This window comes from Lampetra fluviatilis, chromosome 44 (assembly GCF_964198595.1).
Source record: "Lampetra fluviatilis chromosome 44, kcLamFluv1.1, whole genome shotgun sequence".
NCBI lineage: Eukaryota > Metazoa > Chordata > Hyperoartia > Petromyzontiformes > Petromyzontidae > Lampetra > Lampetra fluviatilis.
In genome coordinates this window covers 124,017-137,582 of record NC_136318.1, presented here as the reverse complement: position 1 = coordinate 137,582, position 13,566 = coordinate 124,017, and the positions used below count along the sequence as shown (strand labels likewise).

At 47.5% G+C, this 13,566-nt stretch overlaps 1 protein-coding gene across 1 annotated transcript in view; it reads right to left on the bottom strand.

The window, feature by feature from the left end:
- LOC144947208 (ADP-ribosylation factor-like protein 8B) overlaps positions 1–13,566 on the bottom strand; it is a 32,539-nt gene that overhangs the window by 5,459 nt on the left and 13,514 nt on the right. Inside the window, exons 2-4 of the mRNA XM_078876395.1 lie at positions 3,026–3,106; positions 2,253–2,326; positions 250–343 (exon numbers count right to left, since the gene is read on the bottom strand). Of these exons, the coding sequence (XP_078732521.1) occupies positions 250–343; positions 2,253–2,326; positions 3,026–3,106 (249 nt within the window). The remainder of the gene's footprint in view (positions 1–249; positions 344–2,252; positions 2,327–3,025; positions 3,107–13,566) is intronic.

Here is a 13,566-nt window from a genome sequence, read left to right as displayed (position 1 = left end):
CTACCTGACCACGTTCGTCAGTGTGGGCTCAGTGAAGGGAGGTTAGCATAGAAGTACAGTGCAACGATGGATTTTGCTGCACTGCCCTCCGCCGCCCGCCACATAGCCCCAGAGTAGCCTCCAGCACCTGGTCTACGCACGGCAGTCGCCCGTCCATCGGACTCGGGCGCGATCGTAACGAGGGATGTCGAGAGCCCTCCGAGTGATTTGGCGCCGCTCGCGGTGCGTGTGCCATGTCGCTACACGCACCGGGATACCGTTGAGCTGCGGTTTGTCGAGCAGGTTGTGCAGCTCGTTGCGAGACGCCTCCACCTTGTCGTGATCCGCTGCATCCACCATGTACCTGCACAGACAACACGGGGCACGGGCGCTGGTGCTCAGCTGGGCCTCCCCCTTAAAAATGACGTCGTGGGGGTGGGGATCTTTAATGTCCGCTGAGAAGCAGCCAGAACGCAGCACGTTATGGTTAACGCGCACCGCTGCATTAATCAGGGCGGCCGCCGGGCTTGAACTGCGAACCTCTGAAACATGCGGTGAACGCTGAGGCACGTGAGCATGGCCCATGACTCCACAAAATGCTTTTTGCAGTCATACACTGACAATAATAACAATAATCGCATCAACGAGTGAGAATAATCACCATCCTCCATGTATCCGGGATTCAGCTCCGCAATACTACAGCACAGCGATAGCTCACATCCTGCTTAGATGTCAACTCGGCAAAGCATCACCTGTGGTCGACAAAATTTTGTACCACTTTGTGGAAGCTCAAGAGTGACTTCCCAATCTATACACTAGCCTATGCCACAGAAATATGGAATTTATGTCACCGACTCAGAGCTATAACTGGAAATGTTCACCAAGCCACGGCTGTTCGAACAGGGAGAGAGTGTTTTTTTTCTTCAAGAAGCAAATATCCAAACAGTCCTTGCATTCAGAAAATAAGAGAAGAGATCACTCCACACAACAATGTTGAGAATATAAATAACAAAATAAACAAGCAGACAATCCGTCTGTTGTACATATCTGTCCCCCTCCACATAAAAACATAAATGTATTTGACTCACGGCCTTCTGTCCCAATGATTGTTGTTGTGTATTGTATTATTTTGGGTAAAACTAGGACACATACCTAACAGTGCCTATAAACATCAGGCAGTTCACCAGCAATGGTTCAACCGAGCCCGACTCTGCTGATGAAACATTGAATGCTAAAAGCAACGATGCACTCCCAGAAGGCTGTGTGGCTAGTGGCATGTGTAAAAAATATTTTTTACGTGGACAGACAGATTTGAGGAGGTGGAGTATTGTTGTCTACTTATTTATGTTGAAGAGCACACCGAGTTACAGAGCTATAGAACACTCAGTGTAGTTTGGAAATCTCCAAGGGCAATGCTGAATGAGTGGCTGTGGAAACAGAACTGGGTACCCGCCGCTATTTCCCCGAGGTAAGCGAGAGGTGCGTATCCTGCACTGGCAATCTGCTTGTGCTACAACATTCACGTTGAAATTGGTGCGGCTCGCATACCGCATCGGCCAGTGGTTCTTAACCTGGTTGGCTACTGTACCCCAAGTTGCAATGTTTCAACAGAGTAACACCTTGCCTGACCCAAAATAGTTCTGAGACAAATGTATGAATAACATCAATACTTAACCAATTGTCCATTTTGTGAGGTATCCTAATTAGCTTGTAACTGCAAGCGAATAAACAAACATTTAACGGACGCTGTGCATGCGTGACGTATTTTGCTCGCGTTTGTTGGTTACTCTTGAAAATCACATTGTTCACGATCGATCAGTTTAGAAAGGTATTTTATATCATTACAGGTTACCATGTGGATTAAAATGTTATCCTTGTTATTTTATAATGGGAGATTCATATATAATTATTGACCAATGACTCATGTACGATATAATTTCACACATTCACAAATCACCTAACGTACCTCCTGGGGACATTGCCACGTGTTACCTGGAATCTGCGTACCCCCGGTTGAGAACCACTGGGGTAGGCCACTGAGCGCAAGGTTGTATACACAGGTACCGTTTTGCGGGGAGTCTCAACGTTGGCTGCCCCACTGAGAGCACGAGCCACACCGTGAGCAAAGGGGAATTTCCATCCACTGGCTGGAGGCTGTAAATGTATACGGAGCGCCAACTTGTTTGAGCAGGGAGACGCTTTGACTTTTGATTTTCGGGAATGTTCATCAGCGCCCTTGCATGGAAAGGGTTGAGGGCGCACGCAGCACTCACACGATGGCGTTGACGCCCCGGCAGTAGCGCTCCCACATGCTGCGGAAGCGAGGTTGTCCTCCGATGTCCCAAAGCTGCAAAAATAAAGACGACACCACATCTAAAGTAGGGCTCGTGCCTCGGTACCGGATTGTGATTATCTGTGCCACCGCCCGCTGGACTTGTTTGGTAAAACACCGCAGGGTTGACCAGGTGGCTCTACAATTCAGGAGTGCAGAGTGTAAAGAAAGATCTCAGCTCTGCCAGCCAGCAGGAGCATTTGTACGAGAGAGTACGAGTAAGCTCATAAGTAATACGTGCTTGTATGTTTACATACGAGTGCAACAATCACCAAATCTTTTAGGTTTCTGCAAGATAATTTTACTATGATTGGTTTTCACAAGTTATTCGTCTTAGTCAAAGTTCCTGGAAATGTATTTCATTTAACACCGATTATTATGTTTGGATGTGGTTTTAGGTTTTTTCCTGCTTTGCGGTTGTTTTTGCTCCAATTTCTATTTGCCTCACGACTGCTTGGGCATACCTATAAATCTGTTTGGTTTGCAGTGTATAAGACATGAATGTAAAGTGAAACATCGTACTGTATAAATCTTGACTTAAAGCTTTCGTGAATGCAGGAATCCATATTTATTGTTTCTTTCGGTAAAGTCACGTAGATAGACTTTACCGAAAGACCCAAAGAATATCGTACTGTATATCGAGTGTGTGAGTGAGTGCGTGAGTGAGTGGGCGAGTATGCGAATGAGTGTGCGAGTGAGTGGTGTGTAACAAACCTTGATGGTCACGTTCCCCTTGGTGATCTTCCTCATGTTGAAGCCCACTGTTGGGATCATGTCTTCACTGAACTGTCCAGACTGCAAAAGAGAAAGACACCAGAACATACACAACTATATTCAACATATGCACAAACATCCCCCCTATAGTATTAAAAGACTCGCGGGGCAAGTGCTGTTAGCGAGCACCTATGACGGCTGGCATGGCGCACAAGGGGGGTTGGTGGCCAAAGCCTTACCCGGCTACCTTTGTATTCCCAGTGCCGATGTTTACACACCGCACCAGGTACTCAATTAAAGCCGAGTTGACCTAGGGGAGGCCCAAGACCAGTTCAGATATTTCCACTGTTATTGGTCATAAGCTGGAATTGAACCCAGGTAGTCGGGTTGGTAGCGCAGTGCACTAATCATGACGTTAATGCTTCCCATATATACAACAACGACAACAACCGCCATTCGCCACTAAGAGGCGATGATGTCACCACGACGCTTGTGCCAGGCTATGTGCACGTTGAGGCCACGTGAAGTGTCGAACGCCTGCTGGCAGGAGGTCACGGGGCAGACCCAGGTACCACGGGTCGACTGACTGAGACGACTGGCTCATGCACCACCTATGCCCCTACTGTGCCAACTTGCTGTGCTTAAGCCACCCGGCGCTCCGCTCGCTGTTGTGAGCGTCGCTCCTCTGCTCTCCGTTGTTGTTGGAGAGCGACTGCCTCCAACTGCCAAGCAGCATCCTTCACGAGCCTCCTCCACAGAGGCTGATCTTGACACCGCTGGTACCAGTCATCCGCAAGTCCACTCAGCTCCACGTCCTCCTGTACCACATCACTACATCTCTTCTCTAGCCCATGCCGCGCCCGTTTAGCCCCCTCGATTCGGCCGAACAAAAGCTGTTTTAGGCATGCGGTGGCTGGGCATGCGGGCTACATGACCCCAGCCAACGCAGCCTTGCCTGCCGGAGGAGCTCACCGATGGGACTTTGCCCAGATCTTTCAAGGATTTGTGAGCTCCTCACACAATCCAGCCTGGTTAAACCAAGGATGGATCGTAGGCAGGCCAGCCTAAATGTTTCCAATCGGCGAAGATGCTCCATTAGATGGTCCACGTTTCGCAAGCGTAGAGAAGGGAGGGAATGACCGTGGCCGAGAAGACTTGAAGCTTCGTGCGGAGCGACAGACCAAGTAGCTTCCACGCAGCGTTACGCAACCGATGAAAAGATAATGCCGCTTGACTGGATCTGAGTGAAACCTCTGCTGTCAAACCGGAGCCGGTCATGAGCACACTGCCCAGTGTGCTCAGTTGTGGGGGTGTAGTGCCCGATGGTACAAAATACCCAGGCAGGTGCTTAGTTTTGGTGGGGCTGATGGTAAGGCCCCACCTCTTGGTGGCAAGCTCCAGGTTCAGTAGCTGCGCCTCCAACTCCTCCTCTGAGTGAGCGACAATTACCAGATCACGGGCATACATTGGTAAGCCTCCTCATTCTCTGACGTGGGATGCTGTAGACGATTAAAGTGGGCCTGTCGCTTTTTCTCAGCCATCCTGAACACCTGCTTTGTCAGCCAGGGTCTCTGGGGAGGTCTGGACCACGTACCCAAAGCAGCCATTGCAGCTGCCTGAGTCAGTCCTAAACCTCGCCCATTTACCCTCGACATCTGGAGGAGTGGGGGACGATGCCATCCCCAGATGCAAGCTATGATGAAATTCTAGCTTTCAACTTTCATCAGCTAGCTGAGACCAGGCCACCTTAGGTTTGAATGGGGTCCTGGGTGTACACCGACCACCGGAGTGGAAGAATGGCAGGCGCATCTTACAGATGACAAGTCGATGGTCAGAGGGCAGATCAGCTCCACGGTAGGTCCTGGTCAAGGACATGGGCTTGCATCCGCTGTTCTGTCACTATGTAGTCCAGCAGATGTTCTTGCTTAGACCCGGCATGCCTCCATGATGTTGTGTAGATGCGCCGATGCCGGAACAGCGTGTTGGTAATTACAAGCCCATGGGCTGCACAAAAATCTAGCAGCCTCCTTACCGTTGTTTTAGCTGATCTGGCCCATGTCTTCCAATCACTCCAAACCAGGTGCCAGCATCATGACATTGAAGTCACCCAACAAAATGACTATCCCGAGGGGCCACTTTAGCCAGCACCTGTGACAGGAGGTCATAGAAGGCATCTGACTCATATCGGCCTTGCCTGCATCCCTCCACGGATGTTCATCTTCAGTGGGGGCATAAGTAACCATGACCACCACTCCTCGCCTCCGGTTGATGGGGAGGCGAGCCCAAAGTAGCCTGGGGCTTACAGCTCCCCACACCTCACCGCCACGCTCCCACGCCCCCTTCATTCTTTTGTTCAAAAGAAGAGCCACTCCCTGTTGTTTGGTAGTCTCCTGCCCCGAGTAGAGGACTGTCCACCCCTCATGGTGGCAGGAGCCAGAGCCGGTCCACCGGACCTCCTGAATGCCACAGAGATCCAGGCGGTACCGGTCTAGCTCCCAACAGAGGAGTCGCAGCCTCTCCTCAGCAGTGAGCGTTCCAACATTCCACGTGGCCATCCGCAGTGGATTTTTGTTGTTTCTGGAGGAGCCCGGAGACGTCATAGACGCCTGTCCCCCCGGGGCCTCCGGCACAAGCTTTAAATTAGATATATTTTTGTACGTGGTTTTGTGGTAATTTATTGAACGTGGAGGGGTTGTCAGCCCCTCGCACCCGTCCAGAGCCCCCATTTGGCCGCTGTGGTGGTTACCAACACCCTGAGGGGAAAGGCCACAGCACTGTCCTTGACAGCGTTGCCCGTCCGGCACCACGAGGAGGTAGGGGGTTGTTTTGCCAGACCCCATATATATACATATGCACATATACACACATGTACAGCCCTGTTGCCACTCCACTGCTGGATGAGGGCATCGTCATGTCGTATCAGTCATGGGGGGTTGTGTGACTAAACTTCAGAATGTTGGTCAGTGTGGATTGGTGAAGGTGGTGGTGGGAGTGAGCTGTGGCTAGGAATCAGTTGAGTATGTAGGTTCATGGCTAGGGTTGCCCCCTATCCGGGTTTGATTTGGACAATCCAGGAATTGGCGTCTGTTGTTTGTTCAGGACAAATTCATTTGTAATACGATATGACTCCAGTCTTGTGTTGAACTTTATTCCAGTGAATTGAACAATTCCGATAGACCTTGGCTGACTGAGAAATATGACGTTTCAAGTTTATTCGTTTAACAAGGCGAGAGACCAGAAGAGCCCTATTTGAAAGAGTGACCTGGGTCACCAACATGACAATCATTACGACCGAGCACGGTCTGCGCATAAGCCAGTAAAAACCTTATTCATCGCACACTGCGCTAACCACTGTACCACCACCCACCCATACAGTAGCAGCATACCATAGCATAGAAATGCAACAAGTGTAAAGAATGCACTCCTCAAAGCCATGTGACCTCATGCCACCATCTGCATCTCAATTTAAGCCACAACATCGCAAGAGGTACTTATAAAGCAGAGTTGAGCATAGCTAGTGCTTAGATAACAGATCACAATGCATAAAATAACAGGTGCTATATGCTTATGCGGGTCGACGTTTAGTAGGAGGGGTACAGTAAAAGCCATTGTACTATACTATGCTCCAAAATCTATGTACCCCGCCTTCACCAAACCACACTAACCAGCATGGTGAAGTATGGTCAAACAACCCCCACAACGTGTTGGGCATGAGGAGGCCCTCATCCAGCAGTGGACTGGCAAGATAAGATTTCGTCATAGGCATGAAGGATTTTTTTAATGAAATCACCCGTTAGCACGGTTGGCTACGTACGGTGGTAAAGAAGTTCAACATAAATACATACGTGCAAATAATTTTTTTGTTGATTTATTTCCCGATCTAAAACACCTGGAGTTTGTGAATTCATAGTGTGAGTAGTCACGTTCCTTGCCTAGATGACCCTGACCGGACCTCCTGCGCCAAGCTGTTCAGTCGAGACAGGAGGACAGGGGTCAGGCCTATCGGCCTCTGCTCTATTAATGGTCATAATAAATATGGTCCTTCAATGAGTTGAATGGCTCCGCAATGTGCAAATGTGTTGCCCAACAAAAGCTACACAGTTGCACCATAAATCACAGGATGTTAAGCAGCATTTGTAGAAAGCAGCACAGTTGTGTTTAACCCGAGCTGCAAAATATATATTTTTCTGATAATTCTTGATCTCATTAATATATGATGCTTGCAATAGGTTTACACTGCATGGGAAAAAAACTAATCAAATTAAAAATCCCAACTCGTTATAGTTTATTAAACATAGGAACGGGTGAATTTCTACATTCCTGACGTGCCGGGGAGGTGCTGCGGATAGAGCGATTGGCTCATTATCTCTGTGGTCGATAGAATTGCACTGCACTACTCTGATAAGTTAAACAAGATTGTGCTGGAGATTGAGACTGATGCCCACCAGAGGAATGTGGAATTTCTACTACAAAGTCATGGCCACCAATGTAAATAAGTGCACCACATATTTTTTTGTGCGAGAAGACAGGAGATATTCTCAAACAATGAGAAAGCACTCCATCGTGTGACATACTGACCACCGAAACGATCAGTGTGAACAGCTGGGCACCGTGAGGTGAAGAGTCATTATTAGTATTGCTCTGCTTGTGAACCCCAGAAAATTCTAGATTTGAAGCTTTCGTGACTGCAAGGATTCATACTTAGGTTTTTTCGGTAAAGTCCCGTAGGTAAAATAATAGAATCACTTTATACAGTATCAAGTGACACAGTAAATTAGCTGTGACGGTCCCACCTGAAGACGGAGACTTGTGTTGCTTCCTAAACGTTGTGATTTAATGGAGTTATTTTCCTTTATTATAATTGTATTATTATTATTTTTACCTACGTGACTTTACCGAAAAAAACCTAAGAGTATGAACCCCTGAAAACCTCAAGAAATCGTTTTTTCAGGAAGGTCCTGCCAGGTTTTGGCAGTCGGTGACGATGTTGCTATATGTATTTCAACTGAGTCATTTGCAGGCAATTTGAAAAATTTGGCAAAATTGCACCATGACGCCAGCACACAATGACCTACTCTTGCAAATGACACCACAGGATCTTTCATGTCCACTGTGATGCAGATGGCAAGTAATATATTTTTGGCTCATACATAGGAGCATTAACCAAGGCAGCCACTGGATTCGAACTAGTAACCTCTGGGCCGTGTCCATACTGAACACAGCTTCCGCAGCCAAGACAAAATCAAGAAAAATGAGCACCACGAAGCAAAGTTGAACAAACCCTGTCACCAGGCTATTCCCTGTCCACAGATAATTGAATAGCATGCCCCCCAAAGAACAATCAGGCTCACCTTGTGGCTATAAAAGAGGGTAAATGCATTTCTGTGACTTTTTTAAGCCTTCAAAAGCGGTCGCCTTCTGTGACCTTCCCCCTCTTTCCTCCTGAAGACGATCGCTTATGTTGTGATCGAAACGTCGTGGATTGTATTTTTTTTTTCTATCTACTTGACTTTACCAAAAGAACCAAAGAGTGTGTGTGTGTATTAAAGACAAAAATAAGCAGTGGTTAGCGCACTGTGCTACGATCCCAGCTTTCCACTCACGACGAATATCGATGACAAGTATCTGAACCGGACCCGAGCCTTCCTTTGGTCGACTAAGCCTTAAATGAGTACCCAGTATACAAAGACAGCCAGGCATAGTCCCAGCCACCCCACCCCCTTGTGTGCCGTGCCTGCCTTAAAAAGTACTCGCGAACTGCACTTGCCCTACAGCCTCTTAGGGCTATACGGAGGATCTTTGCCTTTGTGTTAAAATACTGTCTAAAAAGTTAGAACAATTCAAAGTAAAAGTGTTTCCCTGTTGTAACGACTGTGGGTCATCTCTCATCTCTGTTGGAAGTCCCAGGTAGGGTGCAGGTGGTGGGTGGGAGGCGTAGGGGTGCCAGTCTCTCCACTGAACAATCACTTCTGATTGCTCACAAATTGGTACGTATTTCACTCAGCATGAAGGAATGATGGGCTAAATTAGCACTTGTAACCTGGGTGGTACAAGTCTAATTTAGTGATTAATAACAAGCATTTAGCACATTACGTATTCTCTACATTCTTGTTGTCCAGGGTGCTATGTTTCAGACAAGTATAGTCTTCTAGTAGGGGAGGTGATTGCTATGTTTAATCCCAATTGAGTCATTTAAAAAAATTGGCAAATTTGACCGAGGCATCAACGTACAATGGTTTCCTAATTTCGAATACCATGGGGGGGGGATCATTAATATGCACTGTGAAGCAGATGGTGTGTAGTATTGTTTTTGCCAATACACTCCGCAGTATTAATTAGGGCAGCCTGCCGGATTGTAATAGCGAACCTCTGCAACAAGCGGCGACCGCTCTCCTGTTGGGCCATGTCACCGTGGCTGGGCCATGTTAAGCCACCGCACAAAAATCAATGCAGGCGAGTCTACACAATCATTTATCAGACCGGAGTTGTGCATTCAACCCAGCACCTGCACATGGGCGTTTTCATTGCAATTTCAATTCAGCTGCCACATGCTCACTAAAAGCACTTATCCCTAGCAGTTGGTTAAAAGGCTATGGGAGGGGGGGGGAGGAGATCTTTGTCTTTGTGTGTACATTGACGATCATTGCACAAGGATTATTTGATTTAATTTCAACTCTTGCAGGCAGGATAGTTCAGTGAAGGCACAATCCCAACGGTCGGCTTCCAAGCAAACCGAAATGGGATTCCCACGCGCAGCATGTCGAGTGATGCGGAAGTGAGCAACAGCCGCGGCGGAAAATGCACGAGGACACACTCGTAAAAAAAGACCCGCCCAAGAGAAGATGGGTGGCGCATATTCATTTTTTACAACTCAATGCAGCAAAAGCCACGGTGGACTTGGGGAGATGGCTCAACGCCTCACATTGGTGGGGAGAAGGACATCCATCTCATTTAAGTCAACGAATAATAATGATGATCTGTGAGGGTCATTCATTTATAACAGGAACCAGCGGGGCAAGACTGCCAGAGTACGACTCACACTTTAGAAGGGTAGAGTAAGGGTAGCAAGTCCAGATCCAAGTAAAGGGTTCTGTTCACTCGGCTCATCATCTTTTAGTCAATCTATATATATAAAATCGCAAATCTGTCTGTCTGTGTGTGTGTCTGTGTGTCGCCGGACCATACGCAGTTTCATTGGACGGTGGTTGCCCCTGGCAACGGGTAGCGACGCATTCGCTGCAGGGTGGACGCCATTTTTAATTCCCGTAAAAAATATGTGCACGCATTAACACGCGACTCTCAGGTTAATTCATCAAAGTTTCACGTCCTCTTCACTCCCCCCCCACCACAATGTGTGCAATTACTATTATAGGGTCGGTAGATAATAAAATTATAGCGATTAGACAGTATTATTGTAGCGCGGGGGGGGGGGGGGACGGCACCCGTACCCAGCCTCAGCCGGGTGGGCAATTTAGGCGAGGCCGGAGGCTCTGCACGGTACTAGGCCTCGACACCCACCACGCGACTCTGAGGTAAATTCATCAAAGTCTCACGTCCTCTTCACTCCCCCCCCCACCACAATGTGTGCAATTACTATTATAGGGTCGCTAGATAATAAAATTCTAGCGATTAGACAGTATTATTGTAGCGCGGGGGGGGGGGGGGTAACGGCCCCTGTACCCAGCCTCAGCCGGGTGGGCAATTTAGGCGAGGCCGGAGGCTCTGCACGGTACTAGGCCTCGACACCCCACCACACTATAGGCCATACATATTACTGCACAGCGGCCCAGGAGATCGTGGCTGAGGGGGGGGGGGGGGGGTAGCAGCCCATCTGTGTATATATGTAAGGTTATTAAGAAATATATTTTTCACCCGGGCAACGCCGGGTACTTTTGCTAGTAAAAATATATCATCGGTCTCTGCGAGTAGTTGCCAGCAGTTGTCCAATTGAGAAGATGCACCTCTCCAGAATGATGTGGAATTTACACAGCTGGTTTCAGGCTGCTGATGGAGAAGTCGATGGCCACGATCACTCTCTTAGTTCTCCGTATTACGCTCGTGTCATAAAGGAACGGAACAAATGTGCTCATTTATGGAAATGCGGAAGATAAATAAATGTGTGCAAGGATAAAAGCCATGGTGTACCTTTCTGCTGCAGCTGATGGCGTGAATGCACTCAAGCTGCCACTCTGTGCTTATAAATGACGGATGCATTGAGCGATCACAATGCACCAAGCGTTGTACCTCTGCAATAGTTCAAGTGATCTGCGATTCATTTTCAGGGCCCTTGGAATGAATGAAATGTGCCTTGAACTGTCGTTATGGCTGCAGCGCAGTGTAAAGACTGAAAACCAGGATATACCTCCACCCTCACCTGCTGCAAAACAAGAAAGTTCACTTCTCTCAGAACATATTTTCAAGGTGGATGAAAAGGCCAACCGACGCGACTTCAGAAGAAGTTCCGTGATATCATCTTCCGAGGAATCGAGGTGGTGCCCTGCTCATTGCGAAAGCTTGCAAATGAAAGTCTTCGTCTCACGATGCAGGCAGTGCAAGTGGCAATTTTATGATAGAGAAAAAAGCAAAAAAACAATAGTAAAAATATTAACTTACGTAAAAGGGCCAAAACTACCTGATGCAGTGGGTAACCCCCCAATCCAACACGAAGCCATGTTTGTTTTGAAAGACACAGCAGCCTTTGAACTGGTACGCAAGCTGGCAAGCATCACACATGACGTGTATTATGCCACACTGTATTTTCAAGACACTTTGGCAGAAGTATGGAGATAGAAAAGCTTGGTTCCTCCTTTATAAAGGCTGACTCATGAGCTCAGTGTGCGGTTTTCACTGGCTTCCTTTACTGATTTGTCCAAGGCCATTCATTAGGCTTCACACTGCAAATTGTAATTTCCACAGTATCGCTCGTTTAATTTCTAACGTGCGGAGAAAGTGCAGCTGTCAATTTTATGGCTCGGCCAAATATATTTCCACGTGTGAAACCACTAGCTGGGAATTAAGCAGGGTGTAATAATAGCCTTCATTTTTGTATAAGCCCACAGCAAGCAATGTACACACTGGACTTCACCACCGCACAGAAATGTAACGAGAGCTAACTGCTTCAAGATGCCGAGATATTGTTGCGTTACCAATTGTGAGATTGTCAGTTAAAATCTAGGCCAGTGTCAGATTATCCCATTAAATAAGCATCACTTGGCAAGTCGTTAACCATTTTGTTACAACGATAATGGATCCCACCCCACAGGAATGTGAGTGAACAGCACTTAAGTCATTTATCCGGGAACTTTTGTTACAGATTTAGTTACTATACTGTACTGATGAGTCCCAATTATGACGACATCGGTCCATGGTTGTGTCTCATTACTCCCGATTAGACGGCCACATTTAATCAAAATGGTGACCCGAAGACGAGAGGACCACAATGCGTGTTGTTTGAAACTCATGGTTTTCCGGCCTACGCTCATACTTCTGTTACGAGTTTCTCGACATGTACACGTTCGACAGAAGTCCTTGGAAAGCCATTCTCAACCCCTCCCGACTGCTGTGGGCAGTGACAGGGCCCAGCCATAGTGCGATAGCCACTTGTCACAGGGTTTGAGGCTCCAATCGGGAGGCTGTCCTGGTCATGACAGCAGAGGTCATAACCGAAACAAAACATTACACTCCGTTTGCTTCACAGCGGCTGTTAAAGATCCCATGACGTAATTTGTGACAAGTAGGCCATTGTGTGCCTGCATCACGGTCCAAATTTTCCAAAACTGGAAAAACCACCCGCAATAATTAATCAATTGGGATTACACAGAGCAATCATCCCTTACTGGTAATCTTTGTCTGTGAAACATAGCGCCTTCTATGATAGCATACCTGTCCACCCATACGGTTTACCCGTATTCTTGTCAATTGGAATTTGGTTCAGGTCTTCAATATGGGCAAAACATTTTGTCTTTCTCCAATGTGATGGTACTTTTTAGAATGACCGTTGATATGACCGTTGATATGTATAAGGGCACGGGGTGAACAATACAGTTTGAACTGGTCTGTCATGTGAACGAATAGCAAATGTGCTCAATTATCATTATTATAGTTTAAAAACATTATTATTTAAAAACTTAGTACTCAAGCAGAAAGCGCAATCGTACACCCATTACAATTAATAAAAGCCAAGCAATGGATTGATGTCCTGGTTTGAGAAAGGCCATGGCAATGTGAAATTTTCACCACGGACTCTAGGTCACCGGTAATACGAGTACCACTCTGACTTCATGGGATAAGTGTCCAAGGGTCCAAGTGAGAACTGAATGGGAGGTACGCTGGTGAGTAAATAACAAAGCCCCTCGCTAGGCTCCCATGCGGCACGTGGTCGGTTTGCCCAGTCTCTCATCCTGAACGAGCAGTAACTTCCTCGTTTTTGCGGTGTCTTGGGAAACGCTTCCTGCCACACAGCAACCTCCACCACAGATGCATGGGCACATGGGCTAGCAGCAGGAAGAAGCGCACCAAGCCAGCATCACTCACACCCCACC